Source organism: Xenopus laevis, chromosome 1S (assembly GCF_017654675.1).
Source record: "Xenopus laevis strain J_2021 chromosome 1S, Xenopus_laevis_v10.1, whole genome shotgun sequence".
Taxonomy (NCBI): Eukaryota; Metazoa; Chordata; class Amphibia; order Anura; family Pipidae; genus Xenopus; species Xenopus laevis.
In genome coordinates this window covers 39,176,900-39,202,633 of record NC_054372.1, presented here as the reverse complement: position 1 = coordinate 39,202,633, position 25,734 = coordinate 39,176,900, and the positions used below count along the sequence as shown (strand labels likewise).

Here is a 25,734-nt window from a genome sequence, read left to right as displayed (position 1 = left end):
AAGGGGCGAAGCGAAAATTTCGAATAAAATTTTTTTTCTTGGTCAAGCCTCTTAAATTCGAACTGTGAATTATCCAAATTCGATTCAAGTTTTAATTCGAATTTTGGAATTTATCATACTCTGGCCCTAAAACCTGCCGAATTACTGATTAAGTCAATGAGAGAGTTCCAGGGATCAATTTGGTGATGTTTGTAGCCTTCCTGAATCGAGCTTTTTAAATTCAAATCGAGTTTTTAAAAACTAGATCAAATTCGATTCGAGTTTTCAGGTTTAAATTCATTCAAGTTTAAAAAATTCGATGTTATTTCGACTAGTTGAATTTAGAATAAAGGGAGTTTGGGGGAGTTTAAAAAAAAAAAAAAAATCACATGAATTCTAAATTCGACCCTTGATAAATGTGCCTCCAAATCTCCTGGAGTCCCAACAATCTTAATGAGCCTATCATGGCAGCCTTGATATCTGTAAAGTGCTTTGAGTTCCATGGGACACAAACACTATATAAAATAGTTTCCCTTCTTTTATGAACACTTCACCCTACATGCGGAACATAAGTGCAGTTCTCTTACGTGTCCTCTGAATCAGAGTGATCTGCATCCTGAACAGGTTCATCCTCTATGTCTTCTATTTCCAACTGCTCATCCCCTTCCACATCAGCCACTGCAGGGACATCTACAAAGGTCTTGAATAATTTGCTGAGGTCTGGCAAGGAGCATGTGCGCAGCATCTATATGCAAAGGGAAAAGCACCACTCATAACCACACAGGAATTTTAACTGATTTCAGTGTGTGCTCTTGCATTACTCATTCCATTGCATAAAAAACTATAAAATAATCATTATAGATCTTTTTTTACGTACTAGTAAATACTATAAACCTAGTGTGGTCCATAACACTGCCCATTTTAGTAATGGACTATACAGAGCTTAATATGCATCTGTTGCCTGAAAATGACTATTTATGATAACAGGATTTAGAAGGTTTCCGTGCCAGTGCCCTAAAGTTTACAGCATCATAAATATATTTTGGATGAGGGTCATAATGTTTGTGACAAGATGCCCTTTTATAGTGACAACTAGAATCTGGTACTGGTATGACTAAACTGCTGCTTTATGGAGTGAAGGATGGAGACATATCGAAAAGACTAAAGGTGGCCATACACATAGAGATCCACTCATTTGGTGAAATCCCTCCCCGATATGCCCACATTGAGGCGGTCGATATCAGGCTGATCCGATCGTGGGCCCTAGGGCCCACGATCGGATAATAATGTAGCCAACATGGGTGGTCAGATTGCATCAACAGATAGATGCGGCCGCGATCCGATGCGATTTTTAATCCTGCCCTATCGACATCTGCCCGACTTTCACCAGATATCAATCGGGAAAGCCCATCGGAGGGCCCTACACACGGGCCGATAAGCTGCCGATTTAGTCTATCGGCAGCTTTTATCGGCCATTGTATAGCCAGCTTAATAGTCATTTGCAGAATGGCCTGCCACAAAGGGTTGCCCCTCACATCACTTTTTGTATGACCAGATTAACACTAAAGCCCCTTTTTATATAGCCAAAGACATTAACCTCTACAACCCAACACAAAGTGCCTAAAGATTCTTTAGCACATAATATCCATTGTGTACATTCAGCCACAACAAATTCAAACTACTCTATATTAAGTTTACACTCATTAGCCGCATTCTGACACTTGAGAAAGGGCCTTGGTGCCCGAAACCTGTTGTGTGGATACTTAATAAATCCTAATTGCAGTTATTCTGCCTACAGCGTGTGATTCCCATACTTTGACAAAACCGTGAAATTCTAACTGCTGCTGTCATTTATATCAGTTGTAATAAGCAAACTTCCATCAACGCACTTAAAAGGATTCTGTCGTGATTTTTATGGTTACTGAAGTTTATTTGTACAGGTCACACGGCTGAGGGCACTTGGAAAACTAACACGTCTAGCCCCATATCAGATTTTAAAATTAAATATTTAAAAAATCGGTTTGCTCTTTTGAAAAACGCGTTCAGTGCAGAATTCTGCTAGAACAGCACTATTAACTGATGTGTTTAGAAAATATTTTCCTGTGACAGTATCCCTATCACAAATACTCAGATTGACAACAGTGAACAAACCCATCATTACAGTTGAGCCATCAATCAGGGTATGGTAACCTTCATCAGAGCCTTCTCTCGCCTACTGATATCTCTCATACGCATGTTTGCTTCAACAACTCTACTATAGTTTATATCAGTGATCTCCAACCAGTAGCTCACGAGCAACATGTTCCTCACCAACCCCTTGGATGTTGCTCCCAGTGGCCTCAAAGCAGGGGCTTATTTTTAAATTCCTGGTTTTTAGGCAAGTTTTGGTTCCATAAAAAAAAGATGTTCTGCCAAACAGGGCCTCTTGTAGGCTACCAGTCCACATAGGGGCTACCAAATTGCCATCAACAGCACTTTTTGTCATCTACAGGAACTTTTTCATGCTTGTGTTGCTCCCCAACTCTTTTTGTATTTGAATGTGGCTCACGGGTAAAAAAGGTTGGGGACCCCTGGTTTATATAAACAAACTGCTGGGTAGTCTTTCAAAGCTGAAAAAGGAGAAAAGGCACAGGTTACACAGCAGATAACAGATAAATATATAGCCCTGTAGTATACAATGTGATTCTACATAGCTTATCTGTTATTTACTATTTCTCTTGTGCTTGAATGGCTGCCCCGTGGCTACACAGCAACTTGTTTATATAAACTATAATAGTCTTACTGAAGCAAACACCTCAGTTTTACCAGTGTAGGGCAACACTACATTAATTTAAGTTACTGTTACAGCAATCAGTGGTGTAACTAGATATTACTGGGCCCCACAGCAAATTATTTTTCAGGCCCCCAAAATGTCTGGAGGTTGACTTGTTTTACAAATATTTATTGAAATTGTATATGAATGAGGGTCTCATGGGGCCCCTATTCCTCCTGGGCCCCCCTGCAGCCCTGGGTCTGCTTCCTCTGTAGTTGCGCACCTGACAGCAATATAGGTCTACTTTTGTGTTTAATACAAACAACTTACAGTGTAAAAATTGATAGACCCTAATGTGCTAACATCACTACCCTGATCTAGAATTGTCATTTCCCTTTAATACAAGTCCAGCATAATGCGTGCGACCGATAAAAATAAAAGTTTCCTCAATACGCAATAATACAATCATAAATTAAAATTTTCCATACGTAGAATATCATTTAAATACAAGTTTTACAAAGCACAGCACATACACTGAACTAGGAAACAGAAATGACTGCCATTAATATTGAAGGTTTGATCAAAGTAAAAGAAACAGCTGGGCTTTAACACTGATGACAATTTGATTACAAAAGATCAGGCCTCCAGGAATAGTTCTGGAATGCTCCTAATTCAGAAATTCAAACAGTATTCGACTAGATCCTCTCTAAAATTCCTCAACATTATGGCAGCAGTTAAACAACAAAGTCACTCAGCATTCAATTACATTCCTAATACAGATTTGAAGCATAAAAATTGCATTATACCAACTTTTATTCAAATAAAATGACCGTTTATGTCTTGTACAACCACATTTTTTCCACACAGGTTTTTTTCAGAGTGACTTCCACGGGAATTTTTTTCACGCGAGGTCTGAAGTGGTATAAAATAATGGTAGACATTTAATACAGACATTTATCTGGAAAAATTCTACTTTCATACACGAGAGTTGCTGCTGCTGAATGAACCCTTGGAAACACCAACTTTTATATGACAGATTGCAAACTGGGGTTGAAAAAAATGCATTTCCCCAACACCATAAAACAACTGCCATTGTTTCCTTGCTTTTCTAAAACAGGTATGGGATCTGTTATCCAGAAAACAGCTATCCAGAAAGCTCCGAATTACTGACAGGCCTTCTCTAATAGACTCCATTATAATGAAAGAATTCAAATTTTTTAAAATGATTTCCTTTTCCCCTGTAATAATAAAACAGTACCTTGTACTTGATCCCAACTAAGATATAATTAATCCTTATTGGAAGCAAAACCAGCCTATTGGGTTTATTTAATGTTGATTCATGATATACTAGAAGACTAGGTATGAAGATCTAAATTACGTTAAGATCTGTTATCCGGAAAACCCTAAGACCCGAGCATTCTGACTAACAGGTCCCATACCTGTAGTTATTTTGTCTCAGATGTATCCAAATTGAACTAAATTAACTTAAAGGGATACGGTCATAGGAAAACATGAAGTCACATAGCTGGGGGGAGCTGGGAAACTGACAATATGTTTAGCCCCATGTCAGATTTCAAAATTGAATATAAAAAATCTGTTTGCTCTTTTGAGAAACGGATTTTAGTGCAGAATTCTGCAGCACTATTAACTGATGTGTTTTGAAAAAAACATGTTTTCCCATGACAGTATCCCTTTAACTAATTTTAACTAAAACTGCACAGTAATCCCACTGAAATTGATACCATTGCCTCAGACGTGGGGTTGCCACCTTTTCTGAAAAAATTTACAGTCTGGTGGGGGAGGGAACAAAAGGGGAGGTCTGTGATGCAAAAGGGGCGGAGCCACATACTGTGACGAGAAAGGGGGCAGAGCAACATTGCGCGATCTACAGAAGGCTGAAGAAAAGGTAAATTCTGAGCAAACTGGGGGCGGGCCAAGGGCTTTTTTAAAGGGTATTACAAATTACCGGCATCAAAATTGCCGGTAATTTTGTGATACCGGCCCCGGCCTTAGCAGGTGTAAAATACCGACCAGGTGGCAACCCTACTCACATGCTCGGTCATAGAAAACGAATATGTTGTTGTAATATTCTGTATTCTATTAGACTGTCTTTTAAGATGTGTCCCTTGCAAAGCACCAAATGTTCAATTTTTTTCCAAACAACTTCAAATCAATTCTAACTAGGGTTGCAACCTTTTTGCGGCTTATGATCCAGGCGGGGCCATGATGTCACCAGGGCGGGTCAGTGATGTTGCAGGTGGGGCTATGATGTGGCGATCAGCGATTGGATGACTGCCATGTCAATCAGGGGAGATTCTGCAAAGTTTACTGTGAATGGGGCACACCGTCTTGACCCAGGCAGCCTTTCTGAAAATCATGCTGTCCGGGTGAAATCCGAACAGGTAGCAACCCTAATTCTAACAGTCAGTTGGCAAAACATGGTGCAACCAACTTCAGCTCAATTCTTCAACTCTTTCATTAGCAAGAGGCAATCATCAAAAGTCCCCAGACTGCAATCCTATATGCACAGTTAAAAGAACAGTAACATCAAAAAATAAAATGTTTTAAAGTATTAAAAATATAATGCAGTGTTGCCCTGCACTGGTAAAACTGCTGTGTTTGCTTCAGAAACGCTACTATTGTTTATATAAATAAGCTGCTGTGTAGCTATGGGGACAACCATTCAAAGGAGAAAAGGCTTAGGTTACACAGCAGATAAGCTCTGTAGAACATAATGGTGTTATCTGTTATCAACTATTTGATCTGTGCCATATAGCCTTTTTTCAATTTCCGCCATTGCTACAAAGCAGCTTGTTTATATATTTTCATTACTTTAAAACACTTCCATTTTTGGGGTTACTGTTCCTTTAACTTATTTACGCTTACTATAGATTTAACTACATTGATAAGCTGACTTACAAGAACTATCTAACTTAGGCCTCCAGAGCTGCTTGTATGTGATCCACTAACCACTCTAACCAATACAGATTGGTAAACTGCTAACCCCCAGCCCAGCTGATAACCCATAACAACTTTCAAACAGTTTCAGTCCTAAAGCCTGGAAAGTGCAGCTAGATCACAGAATTCTGGTGTTAGAGATATGGGAAGGGAACAACCCTGGAGTGATTTACATTTTCAGCAACTAGCTCTGAACAGTGAATTGTTACAGGGCTAATGAAAGTAAAGTATTGCTGTGGTTTACTATTTCATAGCAAAACATCTAAACCTCTAAAGTCTTTTATCAAAAGGAGTAGACAAAACAATAAGCTTTAATTAAAATCAGCTTGAAATGCATGGCTTTGTTCCTTGCTTCTCCCAGTTAAAGGAACAGTAACACCATAAAATGAATGTGCTTTAAAGGAATGATAATATAACAAACTGTTGTTCTGCACTGGTAAAACGGGTGTGTTTGCTTCAGAAACATTACTATACTTTATAAAAACAAGCTGCTGTGTAGTCAAGGGGGCAGCCATTCAAGCACAGGATACACAGTAGATAAGTTCTGAAGAATCCCATTGTATACTACAGAGCTTATCTGTTATCTGCTGTCTATCCGGTGCCTTTTCTCCTTTTTCAGCTGTTAATGGCTGCCTCCATGGCTAAAATGCAGCTTGTTTATATAAACTATAGTAGAGTTTCTGAAGCAAACACAACAGTTTTACCAATGCAAGGCAACACTACATTATATTTACATTACTTCAAAGCACTTTCATTTCTTTGGTGTTACTGTTCATTTAAGTGTCTCAGCTCAGTCCACTCAGAGGCACCTGGTCTGTCCCATCAGAAATAACGAGTGATACCTTCTTATTAGAGACAAATATGTGTATGCCTCTCCCAGTCAAATGAACACCAATAATAAAATCCCACTGATCCGGCCCAGAACGGTTATTTCAGCACCAATGAATTTATGTGCAACTGAGATTATTATTTCTTATTTTGTGATTGTTGGTATATTCTTGAAGCAATGCAGCCATATTCCTTTCTAGTGACATATGAAGTCATTTAAAGAAACATGGAAGCAATTATGTCGGAGGTGACAGGTCACTGGGAAGATTTTCATCTTTGTTGGTATTTACCAAGCTGTGAAAGCTCACACTCACTTTCTCACACTTAATACATCAGTTGCTGTAAAACCACTTCCAGACTCGCTTGTCTAAGTGTTCAGGCTCATTGATAAAGTTACACCAGAAGGAAAGAAACAAAGAATTGTATATAGCATTTGCAAAAACAATGAGACCAATTTTCAAACACAACAATGAGCAATGGGCACTCGGTGTTAAAACACAAGCATTTATAAACTGCCATTGAGTTGAGCTGAATGCTCATGTGAAGGCTTCACTGTGGCTGTGAGGGTAAAATGCACCTGATGCAATTGTGTCCTATTCATCAAAGATCTTGCAAATGTGCTTGCACTTAACACAAATCAGACACAACCTTTACATTCAAATTTTTCACAATTTCTGGTGCTCAGTGGCAAAATGGACGTTTATGTGTGATTCTTCAGGTGCAAGTACAATACTCCTATCAACACAGTTTGCCCTGACGCTCTTGGGATCCCCAGCCTCAATAGGCACACTTTTCAAGTGGAAGTGCCAAATAAATTTCATAAATGGGATTTATTTAGGCAACATTTTTGCACAACTGCAACTACCATAAATGAGCTCTAACAAACCCTGCTGATCCCTCATAATACAGATGGAGTGGCCATGAAAGGGATGGGCAATTAACTTGTTTTTCCCAAAGATTATCTCAAAAGAAGTTTAGTATTATATTGGCATTCAGGAACTACCTACTGCCAAAAGAATTCTAGAGGAACACTGGTATCGGCTGAAGGAACATATTCATCTATTGCCAACGTGCCAAACTATTTAAATATAGGATAATAAAAAAGGCCCACCAAGCTAGACATTATTTTATTTTTTCCCTCCCAGAACCCTTTGTTATTAATTATTCAAAACGGCAAAGCAGATTATTTCCTGAAATTATCCAGCCAATGGTTCTGATTCTTCTTAAAGGCACAGTTCAGTGTGAAAATAAAAACTGGGTGAATAGATAGGCTGTGCAAAATAAAAAAAAATTCTTATACAGTTAGTTAGGCAAAAATGTAATGTATAAAGGCTGGAGTGACTGGATGTCTAACATAAGATAACAGAACACTACTTCCTGCTTTTCAGCTCTATAACTCTGAGCTAGTCAGCGACTTGAAGGGGGCCCACATGGGACATATCTGTTCAGTGAGTTTGCAATTGATCCTCAGCATTCAGCTCAGATTCAAAAGCAACAGATATGACCCATGTGGCCCCCCTAAGGTCTCCGATTGGTTACTGCCTGGTAACCAGTCAGTGTAAACCAAGAGAGCTGAAAAGCAGGAAGTATTGTTCTGGCTATTCTGTTAGACATCCAGTAACTCCAGTCTTTATACATTACATTTTTGGCTAAGTAACTATATTAAAAAATTTTTTTATTTTGCACAGCTTATTTGCACAGTTTTTATTTTTACACTGAACAATTCCTTTAAACTCACAGCATAAGCAGTCCTTATTGTTTTCTTTCAACTCTATTGACATTATTATTATCGACTCTACACAGCTTTTATCCCCTCGTACTATCAAACAGCATCATCAGGTAGCCAATGTGGTTAATTAAAGTACAAATGATCTCCAGAGCTTACACTTCCTCTAGTTCACATCTAGAACTCTGCGGTGCAATTTCATCCCAGGAAGTACCCTAACCCATGTAACTGCCCTGATGGGGTTAAGCAACATACATTGAATTCTAAATGACAAAAATCCAATAATTATATGTGGAATCTGGACCAGAATTGTAGGTTCATTAATATGTACCCACGATTATAAAGTTGCAGAAAACACATTTCAAAATTATATTATAAATAAAAGATAAAGTTGAAAAAACAACATTATTTAGTATTTGGTTTTATTTGATTTTATTTCGCTGGCGTAATTTCGCCAAGGAGATAGACTCTGGCACAACTTCGCACTCTAATGCCAGGCGAATTTTTGGTCTGGCGAAAGACCGTTACTACGCAAATTCACTAAGTTTTTGATTTTACTGACCGTTACCTCTATCGCCAGACTTGCCTTTGCCACCTCAAACCAGACAAAGTGCAATAGAGTAGATAGGCGTTCCTCAAAAAAAAAAATTTCTAAGTCTCAAAAAACGCTGGCATTTTTCCTATTTAAAGGGTGATAGACTGAAAAAGATCGTAAATTTTTTTTTGGGATACCCTCCTTCCCCCTACATTTGCCAACATATGGCACCTAAATTATACTGTGGGCACATGTGTAGAGCATTATAACAACTTTATATATTTTATTATATTTTTATTAAGGTTCCCTGGCCTTGTGTAGTGTAATGTATTTGCTACAGCACATACGCCCATTGTACTTTAACTGCACGCTGTATGCAAATTAGCCAACGCTAGTGTAACTTCGAACTGCTGAGCATAATTTCGCTGGCGTAATTTCGCCAGCGTTCGGTACCCTGTGGGCAACTTTGGATCTTCGTGAATTAGCGTTGTACAGGCGAATTAACACCTGCTGAAGTGTTGCGATATGCATGAAGCCAGCGCTGTCGAATTTTCGCCGGTTAGTGAATTTGCCCCTAAGCCTAAGGCATAGAGGAGGGGCAGGCAATATTTGACTGACAGCTGAGATTTTTAAACAAGTTAACAACAGAATGCTTAGAGAAATTAATTTGGGTTTCATGTTTAATTTGAAAAATACTTTTATTATACAGCGTTTTATGGGTGACGGGTCCACTTTAAGAAATGTATTAACTTATAAAGCAATACGCATGAAATAATGCACAGCAAGAATCCTTGTACAGGTATAACACCCCTTATTTGGAAACATGTTTTCTTTTCTTTTACCATTACACAAAACCATGGCAATTGCAACCCAATTAACCAGCCTACACTGCACAGTGATATCAAGAGGACTGTATTTCATTGTCTTTAGTCACAATAACACAACTACACAACTAATTTGTGCGGAAAGTTTCTGTAGTGCAGCCCATTCTGCTTTTTTTTTTTTTTTTTTTTTTTTTAACTCTGATGGGACTACTACAATAAAAAGAAATTTAAATTCTTACTTGTATATTGTTTTCCTATTCCTTTCTATTTCATATTATAACTTACTGCTGGAAATAAACTATTGATTTGGCACTTTATCAGCCTCCAAAGCGTAGCAAACCATATGTTTTACCTTTGGGTTGTTTGCATCAAATAAACCAGCAGAGAGTCCAATCAGCAGTGCTGTTTTGCCTTTGGTTTTGGTCGGAGAAGCTGATTGAGAACAAGGTGGTAAGGAGCCATCAAAGGACGACTGGGCAGAGAATGTTGGAGCGACTATACTTTGAGGGAGTGGCACTTTTTCAAATAAAGTTTTGGGTACACTTGACTCTCTATTTGAGCGATTCTCTGTGTAAAAGAGAAAAATAAACTGTGGATTACAAATTAAAGAAAACCAAGATACAAAACCCTCCTAAATTGATATTTACATTTTCACACAAATATCAAATCATTATACAGTGGTGCTTGAAAGTTTGCAAATCTTTTAAAATTTTCTATATGTTATATGAATGTGACCTAAAACATCATCTGATTTTCGAATAAGTCCTAAAAGTAGATGAAGAAGATCTAGTTCAACACAAACTACCAAATATAATCATTTTTGTTTCTATTTGTTTAACTAGGTTTTCTTCATCTAATTTTAGGGCTTGTTTGAAAATCAGATGATGTTTTATTTTTAAATCACATTCATATAAAAATATAGAAGATTTAAAAGGGTTCACAAACATTAAAGCCCCACTGTACGTATTCTTTTGTTAAGAATAATATCAGCAATAGTTTTGTGTGTGGAGATAACTAGAGGTCAAATATTGAAATGTTCATTATTTCAGGGTTTTTTTTAAGTCCTTAATTTATGGATTATGGAGATGTTGATTTTGAGTCACTGTTTGATATTGACACTCTTCTAAACTGTCATATTGTAATCTGGAAAACTTTAATAAGATTCTTTCAAAATGGATGTCATTTATTGGCCCCTTTAAAAACTTTTCTCATATAAAACAGGATTGTTGCTGCCATGCAATATTTTTATTTTCAAGTGCAGGAGAAACAAATATAATGTTTAAATGATAAAATATTTTTTTCTCTATGGCCAATGCCACTTATGGCATTTTTATATTGTAAGCTCTTCTGTGTGGGGCCCTCTTTACCACTTGCATCAAGTAATCTGTATGTTCAGTTTACACTCCATTTATTGTAAAAAGAATATGATGGTGCTTTATAAATATTTGTTAATAATACAATTGTGGCAGTCAAAACTCCTCACCCTTTGGTCCCTTTTTGGTGTTACTGGCCTTTTAGGGTCTAAATAGACAAAACAAGTCACTACTGCCAGGTAACATTGTGAATATATAATGCTTGATGATGACATGTAATTTTCTTTTGTAAAAGCTTGCATTCACAAAGTGTGATACAATTACACTGCACATCCATCTGACCTTAGTAACTGCACATTGTATTAAGGCATGGCCACAATACTGGGTGATGTACAAATTGTAACACTGTTACAGAGGCAGATACTTTCTACAGTATATACACAAAGTAGTCACAATGCAGCTGCAGTGTAAATTCTACTTTTTTGTGGAGAAGGTGGAGCTTTTTACACAGATTTACAACAAAGCTATTTTGTAATGAAGTCTACTGACCTATATTTTCCTCTTGTTCTGAGCATTCAGCTTCCGATTTGGCATCTTCATTTGTTTGTTTGCATTCAACGGCCTCCTGTCCCTCACTGAAACAGAAAGGAATTCATTATTTTTTGCAACTTAACTTATAAGAGAAATGAAAACGCCACATATGCACTTTAAATATATTTTCAATGTGCCTGCAGTTTCAAAGTACAGCAAACCATGGCATTTTTATTTTAAAAAAGTACTGTTATATTGCAGGGTTTTGTGATCACATTTACCCATTGGGTATATTTATTTTCCGTTTCTTAACCTTGGGTAATCTGGTGTTGTTGGACTACAGCAAAAAGGAAAGTTGTACTCACCACTAAATAATTTGAAATTATTGGGTGGAGGGCAATGAGGGTGTGACCACATAACCCAACAAAAACAAGAAATCCTCTGCAATCACCCATATCAATATATTTAGGACAGTGACTCCTCTCCCACTTTCAACTCTTTTGACTTATCTATTTCACTCTAGACTCAATGGGCAATGTTCGAGAGATAAGTGTCACACATAATACCACTGCCGTGACATTGCTTTTATATAGTCTATAAAGTAACCCCCCAAAAAAGTCTCTACTGTTGCCTCCTGAAGGGTTCAAGCAAAAACACATGTGCTGAAAATGGCATATTTTGTGGCCATTATCCATAAGGATAATATAACGCGAGATCTATATCTCAGTAAGTAGGGAGTCTACCAAGGCAGGTTGAGGTACACATGCATGCTTGCACCTTTGAATGAATAAGGCTAATGCCACACTGGCTGATTTTCAGTCTGTGGCAAAATGCAGGCCGAGAATCAGCCCCTATGCTGGCATTAGCCTTCTTCCTTCCTGCACCCAAAACCATTGTGTGAGGCTGGTGCAGACACACTTGTTTCGGCTCCAAAATCAGCTGCATATGCCTACACCAGGGCCGATGCAGTGTTTCCGGGTATAGACAAGGAAGAAGGCTAATGCCAGCCCAAAAACGCTGATTCTCTGCCTGCAGAAAACTACAGACCGAGAATCAACCAAGTCTGTGTTTTTCCACTGGCTGAGAATCAGCAATGTGGCATTAGACAATAGGGTTGATTTTGGCTTCAGTTTAAAGGAGAAGGAAAGCTACAGAGGCATTTTATTGCCAATAGATTAGCTTCAATAGTGCAAGATAGAATGATATATTTATTCTGTAGAATGTTTTACCATACCTGAGTAAAAAGCTTGTTGTTTAGGATAGCAGCTGCAGTAATAGCTTGGTGTGACATCACTTCCTGCCCGAGTCTCTCCATGCTCACTTATAGCTCTGGGCTCAGATTATAGCAGAGAAGGGGGGAGGAGGAGCAAACTAAGAAAACTCACACCTGGGGCAAGGAGGTGTAAGGTGAAGGCAGGAAGCCCATGTGTACACAATAGAAAGGTTGTGTTTCTTTTGGCAGAGGACTCAGAGCAGCATTACTTTGAGGGTTTACTGGTGTATTTAGGTGGACCTTTCTGATTAGGCTTACATAGTTTTAACCTTTACTTCTCCTTTAAAACTGATGGGAAGATCTCTATGGTTTAATTTATGAAAAACCAGGACAGAAATGCAAGAACCTACTGTCCCCCCCCCCATGTAAATATAGTGATATCAAATGAACACTACACTGTATTCATTGGGTTAGATGCAGATCTCTGTGCTCCAAAACAGAGAGCAATTCATCTAGGCTGAAAAGAGGGAGGAGGGGATTAATAACCCCATATGTGTAATTACAACCAAAACAAGAGTGTAGTTGCTGCAGGTTTAAATTACCTTTCTTGTTTTTCCTTCTCAGTCCAAACAGTTGTAACCTTGACTGGGCGCTCATTGTCTTCTTTCTCCTTCCCTCTTATTTCTTTGAGTATCTCTATCTCCAAATCTTCAGGATCATCTGTTTTAAAACACACAGGTATAAAATATTAAATATATAAAATGTGAGTGATAAAAGCACTATGGTCACAAAGACATTTATCCAAAGCCACGTAGAAAGTTGATGTATACTTGTGTGAAGAAACTGATTTATCTGTACAAATTTTAACTTTTATAGCACAGGCTGTCAGAAACCAAGTTTGAGAACTTTTTAGGTGACAATTCCAGGAAGGGCTTCTGCAGTTTTACTTTTGCTTCCTATGCTTCTCAATTAAAATCCAGCGCCAGACAAAAAAATAAAATAAAAGGGTCAGATTTCTACAAGGGATGATGAATGTGTCTGTATGGAAGTTATGGGAACTTTGTTTAAATGAGAAGGAAAGGTAAAAAAACAAATAAAGTTGTATAGATTGCCCAAGAAATTGAGAGAGACTTACATGATTCTTTGCTCTATACTTTTTCCCCTCTTTCTGTAATCCAAGATCGTAGTAAAAATTTTTGTAAGGTGCATAGAAAAAAAATCCATTCCTCTCGCTATCCAAATCTGTTCTAATAGGGCTCACACATGCGCAGTAAAAATTTGGTAAGCCCTGTGCATGCGTACTATATCCTTTTCTTCCCCCATGCGAGCGGCGATATTGTGGTCAGGTGGTACAAGGCAACGGGCAATGGCAATGGGGGAGGACTAAATTTAGCGCATGAGTCCTTGGAGAAGTGACAGGAAAATGGAAAGGAAGAGTTTTTTTCTGTTCCCAATAAAGAATGTGTAGTAGTTTTACTATTTTGCTATAGTGATACAGTGAATACGGATTCAGTTACTGGACAAGAAAGCTAAAAGTGACTTGGACTTGGCTACCTTAATAGTAGAGAACATACATTTAACAGCTAAATAAGATCATGCAACAGAACATAGCACAAAATCCGGACAAGGGGACAACAGCACATTATTATCATCAAATACCCAATACATAAAAATGTAACACAGGGGACCCTAACCACAACTGGGTCGCCTCTGATCCTGGCAGCAGTTTATAATAGCTGCAAAAACAATGAAAAAGTCCCCAATTATTTGCAATCCCAGATCCCTGATGCTGCATTTCCAAGACAACAGCTGTGACAAAGCCCAGAAAGCTTTCTAATGATCGCAACAAGGACCAAAATACTGTTAGGGCAGGTTTTTTTTTGGTAAGCCTGAAATGCGCCTCCCCCTGGAACACGAAAAAATTGTCTTTTTAGAAACTGGTCAGTGGTACAAAAAAGTTGCAGGCTGCTGATGTTACACAATACTTCACATACATACAACTTTATTAATATTAAATACATCTTATACAGTTCTCTACAAAACCCACCATTAGACTGGATCTCTACTTTGTCAAAGGTAGCCATGGGGGCAGAGGATTCCTCTTCTACAGGTTGAGACACTGCTGGCTGTGGCATTTCCTCGCTATTAGATAAAACGAAAGTCTGTCCTTCAGTGGCAGAAACTTTATTTAATTCATTGTCTTGTGCCTCAGTGTTTTCCTTCTCTTCACCTGCTTCTTCATGGCACCGTTCATCTATATGGGGATCTATATATATGTAAGCTTATGCCATATAAGGACATATGTTTCATGACCAGCGAAAACATCACCATCAAAATACATTGGGAAATAAGAGGTATTGCGATTGAAGTACCACAGTTCATTTTCTTGTTTGTATTACATGGATTGGAGGGCAAAAGACACAATGTGGGGCTGGTCCAATTTGAAGTCTATATATATATATATATATATATATATATATATATATATATATATATATATATATATATATATATATATATATATATATATATATATATATATATATATGTGTGTATATATATATATATATATATGTGTATATATATATATATATATATATATATATTAAAAAAACACAATGAAATGCCGCTCATCCCTTTTTTATTGGGTGCACATGGGTCAGCCTTGATACTACTGCACATGTAGCTGCTAATAGTAGCTCCATGTGTCATAGCCCTAATACTAAAGTTTGCTCACCGATTGTGACTTGAAGCAATTCTGTTTCAAGCTGGAGTTTGGCCTCACCAAGTACCTTTAACAAAGAATCAGCAGGATCTTTCCCCCACAGTCGTCTCTGGGGCTCCTCCACATCCAGTTTGATCACATCTCCAATTGTCAGATCTGGAAGAACAGAAGGTTGGGACAATATGGGAGGCTTTCATTTATTTGTAATGAACTATAATGTAACCCCACCTTTTTATCAGAGATTTTTATATTAACAGGGCAAGGGCAAATATTATTTTGCATGGAGAGGCAACTTTCAAGATAATCAAATTGTTAACACAAAAACACAACCAAAAGTAGCAGTGTGGCTAAAGTAGCAGTTAAATACAAACATAAACATGGGCATATCATGGTCAGAGATGTGCAGGGTGTCATTGCTATTCTCGAGACTGATGGTGTACAGCCAGATATAGACTTCTGATCATTTTTGGTAAAGTAAAGCAATTCTTGCTTTATTTCACACAGCAACTAGTTAGCCCTCTACCACGGTGCATGGATCACACTTACTGTCCAATGGGAACACAGTATCTTCTACAAGTGTGAGCTGGGAAAGAGGGATAACAAGAGGCGGCTCAGCCTGCCACTTCTTCCGGTCTGCTGGCAGAGACTCACTCTCTTGATGTTGTGCCTCTCCGTTGGCTTGCACTCCATTTTCCTCTATTGGCTCGGTTATGGGTTCTGTTTCTTCCTGAGATTTCAGATTATGATTTAATCGACGGAGTATTTGCTGCTTTTCATTCTAAGAAAATGCATAGTTGATCAAAAACTTTCTCTTTTATTTTTAACTGTCACCTAGTTACATAAAAGAAAGTCTTCAGACTATAACACAATAAGCAGGTACAAAATGTTGGAAGGCGGGGTGCTGATCCAGAAGGAGGTTCTCCATCCAAGTCTCCAATATATGTATACTCAAAAAATAGGAAAGTGCATTGCACACTCTATATCAAATAAAAGGATTTTATTAGTCAAAAAAGAAAAGCGGTTACAAAAGCGGAACCTTTACCCTACCAGTTTCGACTGTAAATCGGTCTTCATCAGAGGCATAGAACATGAAAATCAAGCAAGCAAAAAGGCCTGATTTTGTAACCGCTTTTCTTTTTTGACTAATAAAACCCTTTTATTTGATATAAAGGGTGCAATTCTATTTTTTGAATAACAGAATAAGCAACTTCAGTGCCCACTACTGAAATCTAAACCCCAATGCTTTTTAATAAAACATGAATGCCATATAATATAATACATATAGCTGAACTGTATACAGCTAGTGAATGAGAAAGTGGTACTTGCTTGTACTGAGGTTTCTGATGTTTTTGAGCCCTCCGTCAGATCCCTGATATTTGCATCTTCACCATCCTAGAACCAGCAGTAGAAAATTAATAAAAATGAACATAAAATACAAGGAACTAGGTCAGAAATCTCAGTCTAAAACATATAAAACAATGAATTTGGTTGTCCTGGCAATGTACACAAAGGAAAGGCATATTTGAAGAGGAGTGATGCCCTCAGTTTAACAGGTATAAATCTGTTTTCCAAAAAAGAGTTATCCAGAAATCTACAGGAAGATCATCTCCCATAGACTAAATTTTAAGCAAACAATTCCTTTTTTTTTTAAATTATTTACTTTTTCTCTATAATAAAACAGTACTTGATCCAAACTAAGGTATAATTAACCCTTATTGGAGGCAAAACAATGCAAAAGCAGCAATTCGGATGTTAGCGTCCAAATTGTAGTAGCACCAAGATGTGGTGTGAGTGAAACTATATGAATAGGATAGGGTCTGGATAGAAAGACAATTCATAAAAAGTAACAATAACAACAACATTGTAGCCTCACAAAGCAATATTTTTTTTTTGCTTGTGGGGTCAATGACCCCCATTTTAGAGCTGGAAAGAGTTGAACAATTAATGCAAATAATTAAAACATTGTAAAAATTCTAAATTAAGTCCAAATTAAGTCTCTAAAAATTGTTCAAGCTATAACACACTAAAATTTAATTCGATGGTAAACCACCCTTATAATAAAACCCATCTGGTATTGAATGGATTGTGTTATTCTGAATTCAGTTATTCTGAAAAAATGACATGAGCCAATGATACCAGTGCAAAGTATGTGATTATCAGCTGGTGTTATCAGTACTGGGGGCCCTAAGTGATCTGGTTCCTTAAAGTGATAATGTCGTGGCAAATTTTTTTTCAAAACGCATAATTTCGTGGTGCTGCTCCAGCAAAATTCTGCACTGAAATTCATTTCTCAAAAGAACAAACAGATTTTTTTATATTTAATTTTGAAATCTGACATAGGGCTAAACATATTGTCAGTTTCCCAGCTGCCCCCAGTCATGAGACTTGTGCTCTGATAAACTTCAGTCACTCTTTACCGCTGTACTGCAAATTGGGGTGATATCACCCCCCCCCAGCAGCCTAACAATAGAACAATGGGAAGGTAAACAGATAACAGCTCCCTAACACAAGATAACAGCTGCCTGGTAGATCTAAGAACAGCACTCCATAGTAAAATCCAGGTCTCACTGAGACACATTCAGTTACATTTAGTAGGAAAAACAACAGCCTGCCAGAAAGCAGTTCCCTCCAAAGTGCTGGCTCTTTCTGAAAGCACATGACCAGGCAAAATGACACGAGATGGCTGCCTACACACCAATACTACAACTAAAAAAAAAATACACTTGGTTCAGAAATCAAATTTTATATGGTAGAGTGAATTATTTACAGTGTAAAGAGAGTAATTTAAAAATAAAAACTACATCATAAAAATCATGACAGAATCCCTTTAACCCACCACATGTATGAATTTACAAATGCAAGGAGGCATCAAGTTGCAGGTGCTCTATTTGAGCAGATCACTTTAGTAAAGCCTATCATTTATGATATGGATGAGCAGCAGTGGGAGAAAACACAAAGACACAAAGGAAATATACGTACAGCCCCAACATTCCGTAGTGCTGATGTCATAGATATGGCAGGTGTGCTGGGTTTCACATGAGGCTGTCCTCGGACAGGTGATCCCCCGACATCAAGATGCGCATGTTTGGGGGATCCGGGTGCAGCCCCAGCTGCATTACAAGGCACATTAGGATTTCTTAACCCTCGGGCAGGCAGCTGTAAAAAATAAACACTGTTCTGAAGTGCAAACAGAATCAAAAACTCCTGCCAAGCCTTCATGAGCAATGCACAGGAACATGTATTCATGGTTACCCAACATCCTGAGAGGGTCATGCAGTAATCTATTTTCCCATGAATGATTTTTTTACCTTTTATTATTTTTATTAAAGGAGAAGTAAAGGCTAAAACTCAGTAAGCTTTATCAGAAAGGTCCTCTGTCAAAGGAAACACAGCATTTTTTTCCTTCTATTGTGTACACATGGGCTTCTTTATCAGACTTCCTGCCTTCATCTTAAACCCACAGGGCTTGGGCTTGAGCATGCTCAGTTTGCTCCACTCTCCCTCTCCCCCTCCCTTTTCCCTCCTGCCCCTAGCTAGGATTGCATCCATGAAAACCAGTTAATATAAAGGAAAAAGTCTGAGATTTAGGGGTGAATACTTATTTTCTACCCTAGCTATTCATGGAATTATTTCTGCATGTGAACATCATTTAATGTTTATATAACCTTGTTATGAGCCAGGGGAAGCCCTGACCAAATGCAGCTGAAAAAGCCACTGCACAAGAAACAATAGATAGAAGAGAAGTGTATGCATTCTGCAGCAGGTAAAAAAACTACATTTCATTTGTAGTCTTAGAGAGCAAATGTTTCTACATGGGGTCAGTGACCCCCAATTGAAAGCAGGAAATCGTCAGAAGAAAAAGAGGTTGGTCAATTGAAAAGTTGCTTAGAATTAGCCATTCTATAATATATTCAAGTTCATTTAAAAGTGGACAGCTCCTTTAATAGATTTTTTAAAAAAATGAATTTGATATTCGACCTTTAATAAATATTCCTCTAAATGTAGGTATGGTGACTCATTAGTATAAACAATACTGCTAGCATGAAATGCTGCATTACAAGCTCCTACATGGAAAGAATTAGAAGCCAGAGCATTTTCTTCCTACAGTCAGACTGTAGCTAATCAAATTTAGATTTTTTTTCTTAAAATGCCAAATTTTCCCAAATAAAAAACCTCACAAATATGGCACAAGGTAACAGTTCCTGAACAGATCTGGAGAATGTTTATACTGGCTTAAACTTGCTGGTTTTATAGACCATCACACCTGCTTTCCGTAAGAACACAAAGCTCAGTGTTCCCCTTAAGTGCAAAGCTCTGTAAAATGCTACGTGAGCACAGTACTGAACAGCGCACGCTCTTATGATCCCTGAACGTTTGCTATAAACTCTTTCCACTTAAAAAATATTAAATCCCCACATCCTTCACATTTCTACAAAGCTTGTACCCCCAGGCACCAAAGGCTAAACAGCACTGACTTGTTAAATAGCAGAAGTGGATTGCTACTCAGCTATACTTGTTAATGGTGGCTGTAATGTTTCCTCATCTGCACATGTAAAGTAAACAGGTAGTACACCTGGGAGACCACACAGAAGCTGCTCTAACCCTGCAGTTTCAACTGCAATTAACCTTTTACCATATGGACTCGACTGATATTCTGGGGGAATTATTTTAGCGAAGGATTTGATTTCGGGCAGTGTTATAAAGGGCAAGTAAATTGGAAAAAAACAGCTTAAAATAAGATTAAAGGGGAAGTTTATCATTATATAAAGTCTTATAATTAACATATAAGACTTTATAAAACCCACAAACTGTTCCAGATTAAAAGCCTAAGCAATAATCTGTTTGTACCCAGATAACCATCCCGCAACTCTAATTGGGTCCAGTCTTCTCTCTAGTTTGTTTATCTGCAATGGTTTGCTAGCCCCATCTTCATTATCGGCTTCCTTATGATTCTCTTACTATGCATAACAAAACAGTATTGCATGGGAGGAATAAAGTTTTAACCTATAGCAAAACAGTAAGGTAACCAGGTTGAGACCCAAACACGCTGACGAATGGGATCTTGTTATCTTAATGTTAAACCACATCCATCAATTAAGTTGCGGTGGAAAGAGAATTAGGAAGTCACATGACCAGTGGCAGCTGGGAAATGGACAAAATGTCTAGCCCCATGTCAGATTTCAAAATTGAATATAAAAAAAATCTGTTTGCTCTTTTGAGAAATGGATTTCAGTACAGAATTCTGCTGGAGCAGCACTGGTATGTTTTGGAAAAAAACATGTTTTCCGATGACAGGATCCCTTTAAGCCTGGCTCCTAAACTTTTTCAGAGAAGTAACTTGATCCTGGGCCCATTCATGTAACTTCATTGTTCGCCCCATCAACAATTTACTATTACCTTCACTGAATGAGAGGTAATTACAGGTCTCCTTAAAATAATAAAATCACTCTTTAATAACAGAGTAAAGAAAAGCTGAACAACACTCTTTGTATAGTTACAATTTTCATAAATTATTTACATGCTCTTCCCATGCTCTCTTCTCTCTTTCATCAGCTTCTCTCCTCTTCCTCTCAAGTTCTTCTTTTAATAAAGCAGCTCTTGCATTTGCTTGAGCCTGCAGAGAGAAATGGGGCAGGTTTGCCTATTAATGAGGATGTAAACCCAGAAATAACATAATCTAGAAGCCCATACATCTCTTGATAAACACCCATTACCCCAATACTGCAGTATTTAGGGGTGCAGAGACATCTGGTTTTATTTTCGCTTACCTTCAAAGCTTCAATTTTCTTTCTCCTTAGCTCAGCTTCCTCACTGTTTTCCTTGCTATCCCCCTAGGATACGGAATTTCATGATTATTCAGCATATTACAAAGATTATATTTATACAATTTGATCTGAGGGTTTATGGCACACGCTTTGATCAATGCTACGAGTCACAGAAATCAAACATGCTTTGTGCCACTGCCCTAAAAGTGTAGAAGAACACAAAGCCACTTTGAAATCAATGAATCTAATACTCTACGCTTAATAATAGGCACAGACATGCACTGAAAAGGTTTAGGAGCAGTCGATAACCGGTAGAGTGAGCCCATGTGCAGGGAATCTGCACGCCGGTATATCCAAGAGGAACCACTCTGGCCGCGGCTTACAAACAATTCAAAAAGTAGAGAGACGGACTTCACCGGACAACATGATAACCATGTGGAAACCGACTTGATAAAATTGTATAAACTTTATTAGACATCCATCTAAAATCACATGTGGGCAGGGGATGTGTGCTTGACGCGTTTCGTGACCTTAATGTCACTTCATCAGAAGCATGGGTGCCCTCTAACGGGCTCACACTAAAATAACACATATCATTAAAATCAAAGAGAAACACCTGATTAAAAAGTCACATGAATGTGCACTCGCACAAAATAAAGAAGTATTGTGTGTCAATTAGTATATGCTCATAATGAGACTATTTTGCAGTACAAACACCCACAAATGTATCAGAACCAACATCAATCAAAAACATGTTACAACGTCAAAGATAAAGATTGTGTTGCATGATTAACTATATAAATGAAACAATAATCATTTTAATATTTTAATGTGGGGTGGGGGGGAGGGGTGTCAGGAGGTTATTGGGGCTCGGACAAAGCAAAAGGCAAAAAAGGCACAAAAGACAAAAAAGGCAAAAAGGCCCCAGGTATTCTGTTCGTGTTCCTAGTGATCAATGAAGCAATTTGGCTCCCATTCCCATGTATGTTATGGGGTTTTTTCGGGGCTAGGACAAAGCAAAGGGCAAAAAGGCACAAAAGGCAAAAAGGTCCCAGGTATTCTGTTCGCATTCCTAACGATCAATGAAGCAATTAAGCTCCCATTCCCTATTGAGCCCACTTGGAGCCACAGTGCCCAACCTGTATATCCACATAGCCTCTTTCCTAAGGAGTGGTAGATCAATACTGCCCTTACGTACCCCTGGTGTCACCCTATCAATAATCTGGACATGGACACACTAAAACACTATTATGACAATCAATCAAATGTTTAGCAACTGCAGAACAACAATCACGACGTGCTACACACCCCAAATGTTCAGAAAGTCTCTTTCTGAAAGGTCTAGTCGTTTTACCAACATACTGGAGACCACACTCACAAGTAACTAGATAAATGATGTTACTAGTCCCACAGTTGGCATAGAACTGAATATTATATACCTTAGAATCACGTCTGCCTTTAAAAGTCTTAGATGGCCTCATGTAACGACAAGTGCCACAACGAGTTCCACCACATCTATAGCAGCCCTTAGTTGTTAGCCAATGTGTGGAACTAGGGACATTGGTATCTACAAATAGACTGGGAGACAGAATGGATTCCAAACTGGGACCCCTCCTGTATGCGAAATTTGGTTGTGTAGGCAAAATATCTTTTAGTTTAGGATCTAATCCCAAAATTCTCCAATGTTTCTGAATTATCCTACGTAGTTGTGAGCTATTACGCGAATATGTTGTAACTATCCGTGGACACTCCTTTTTGATTTCGATAGATTGTCCCAAAACACTCAAACTGCAATTAGAACTTCCCTGTATAGTAGTCTATTTTTTCTGTTTCTTTTGTCTTTTTTAGGGATCAAAAGGTCTTGTCGATTGGCCCCAACAGCTCTGTCATATGCATTCTTAACGTCCCAAAATTTATACCCCCGCTGTATGAACCTGTCCCATAAACGCATTGCCTGTTGGCTGAAGGAGTCCCAAGTGGTACAGATCCTGCGTAACCGCAGGAACTGACCAAAAGGGACACCCCGCAACACATTTGAAGGATGGCAACTAGCGGCATGCAAAAGAGTGTTCCTGGTAATAGGAAGACATGCACTGAACAGTAGTAAAACATTAGCCATGATCAGCCTAATAAAGCTACACATTTTGGTGCGTAAATATTTCAGTATATCAGTTTTGCTTTTCAATTATGCAGAGTGAGATATTTAATACTTGCCTTTTCCCCTCTCAGCTTGGCTTTGATTTGTTGTCGCTCATTAAAATTCTGGAGTCTGATCTGCCTAAGTCTTGCCAAATACTCCTAAAATACACAGAAAAGGTAACAGAATACATGTTATACTGTCTCCTTTTTAATACCTGTGCAGAGATAAATAGTTGATTTTTTTCACATTAACCAAATACATGTACAGTAGCATTAGATTTCAATGCAGAATGCAGAAATTCCAGCAGGGGTTTAAATCAATGGCTTATGGGACTGTTGGATCAACACAATTTTCCTTTAAAAACTTCTTGGCAATTGCAATAGGGACACTTCTGACAGTTGTCATTGTAAGAGTCCTCTGGCTTAGGACTCAAGCAAAAACTACAACTACCATAGACACAACTGTGAGAACTGATCCACAATGGTTTCCACTGTATCATTGCCAGCAGTGTGCACAAGAGAAACTGGAGCAATCCAACAACTTTGTGCCACAAATATAGTAGGGCGAGCCTTCAAACACTTTTTTTTTTAAAAAAAAAGCTCATTATTGAAATCTTACCTTTTTAAACTTTAATTGAATCTCGGATCTAGAGAAATTTAATGGAATTGTAGCGCTATTAGCGCAGCATTCATTCCTTTTATTCTCTTTTATCTCTAAGGCACTGAGGATTTGTTGGTTTTATAGCAAAGTTAGCTCTCCTTACAAGACAGTTAAACGTAGCAACGAGACCATAGTCCTCAGTGTTCTGCCTTTCTCCCACGTGTGGTGTCCCAGGGCTTAGAACAACGCAGCTAGTTTCTTCGGGACAACTCCACCTCTATACTATTTTCTAATTTCTAACTTTTATTCATGAATTGCTGACGCTTTATTTTTAATTGTTTGATACCATGAACTCACTTTAAAATTATAACTACAGCACTAGCACCTTATTTAATTCATATAAGAACCATGAACTTTTAGATTATTCATCAATTGTGTGTAGATACATTTGGTTGAAGGTCACAGCACCTAATTTATAGCACTTAAGCACTTTAATCATAATTATTTGTATTAACACAATCGATTTAAATACCATTAATTGTATGTTGGTGCTAAATTGATTGAGAACTAAGCATATGTTTATAATAGCACTTATATAATTAGATCTCAATTAATTTTAGTAAGGTAGTGTGGAGTTTTACTGCTTTCTCTTGTTTTTAGTATAAATACAGTAACTATGGTAAGCACAGGTGATTTTCATTAAAGGAGAAGGAAAGCTACTGAGGCAGTTTATTGTCAATAGATTAGCCACAATAGTGCAAGATCACTATATTTATTCTGCAGAATGCTTAACCATACCAGAGTAAACAGCTCTAAAAACTCACTCTGTTTGTTTAGGATAGCCGCTTGGTGTGAAATCACTTCCTGCCTCTATCCCTGCTTGCTCGCAGCTCTGGGCTCAGGGAGGGGGAGAGGAGCAAACTGAGCATGCTCAAGCCCTAGCCCTGGAGGTTTAAGCTGAAAACAGAAAGTCTGATACAAAAGCCCATGTATTCACAATATAAGGAAAGAAATTGGGCGTTTCTTTTGACAGAGGACTTAGAGCAGCATTACTTTGAGGGTTTACTGGTGTATTTGTATAGACCTTTCTGATGAAGCTTACTTAGTTTTAGCCTTTCCTTCTCCTTTAAACCCAAAGAGTTTTCCCGCAGGCAACAGATCTAACTTAATTCTGGGAGAATGCAGAAAAGACGCATTTACACAGAGTTCCTCTTTAAGTGCATTAATCCCTGTAATGTAGGAATAGGTCTTGCCCAGTTTAGGATAATGACAAAGTATTGAAATCCTTTAACTGGCCTGCCACCTTATTATTCATTTGTATACAGAATGAAATGCCAATAAGAACTCCATAAATTTAGGCGAAGGGGACAAAAAGAAATTGTTGACATAAAACACATTAATGGTGAAGCTACATAACGGTCTGAGGATTATTTAAGAGTATGATTAAAGTAATTAGGCAAAAACAATTACACCAACTCATTGCTGCAGACATCAACATAAGGATGCTTGCTACACTATATGGCACTCAATGGTGGTTATTACCAAAAAAGCTGTTAAATATGATTAGTGCAAATTGAAGTCACTCAGGTAAGTGTCATTTAGGCATCCTAGTCTCTTCAATAAGTGCAAAGCTCCCTTTGGGACTGGTTGTATGCGATCCTCAGAATTGCTTAAAAATCTGGGTAGCTTCTAATCTAGGGGAGCCTGAAAGGGTTCAGAAACAAGCAATCTGGTAACCCGAGTAAAGAGACAATGAAATGTTAGACAAATTGAATTTGTTCAGATTGGTAGAAATGATCTATACAGGTGTTGAGTGAAGTTCGTATAAAAGAATCACATTGCGAG

The 25,734-nt window shown here is 38.0% G+C and overlaps 1 protein-coding gene across 3 annotated transcripts in view; it reads right to left on the bottom strand.

Moving 5' to 3' along the window:
* nek1.S (NIMA-related kinase 1 S homeolog) overlaps nt 1-25,734 on the bottom strand; it is a 64,953-nt gene that overhangs the window by 8,422 nt on the left and 30,797 nt on the right. For 2 of the 3 annotated variants that reach the window (XM_018243210.2, XM_018243213.2), the window contains 12 exons: nt 23,364-23,447; nt 21,153-21,215; nt 20,903-20,998; nt 18,364-18,540; nt 16,711-16,776; nt 15,931-16,162; nt 15,397-15,540; nt 14,707-14,913; nt 13,262-13,379; nt 11,465-11,550; nt 9,955-10,169; nt 567-724 (listed from right to left, as the gene is read on the bottom strand). In XM_018243210.2, coding sequence (XP_018098699.1) covers nt 567-724; nt 9,955-10,169; nt 11,465-11,550; nt 13,262-13,379; nt 14,707-14,913; nt 15,397-15,540; nt 15,931-16,162; nt 16,711-16,776; nt 18,364-18,540; nt 20,903-20,998; nt 21,153-21,215; nt 23,364-23,447 — 1,646 coding nt within the window. Of the gene's footprint in view, nt 1-566; nt 725-9,954; nt 10,170-11,464; nt 11,551-13,261; nt 13,380-14,706; nt 14,926-15,396; nt 15,541-15,930; nt 16,163-16,710; nt 16,777-18,363; nt 18,541-20,902; nt 20,999-21,152; nt 21,216-23,363; nt 23,448-25,734 lie in introns of all 3 variants that reach the window. The other variant, XM_018243209.2, reaches the window with a different exon arrangement.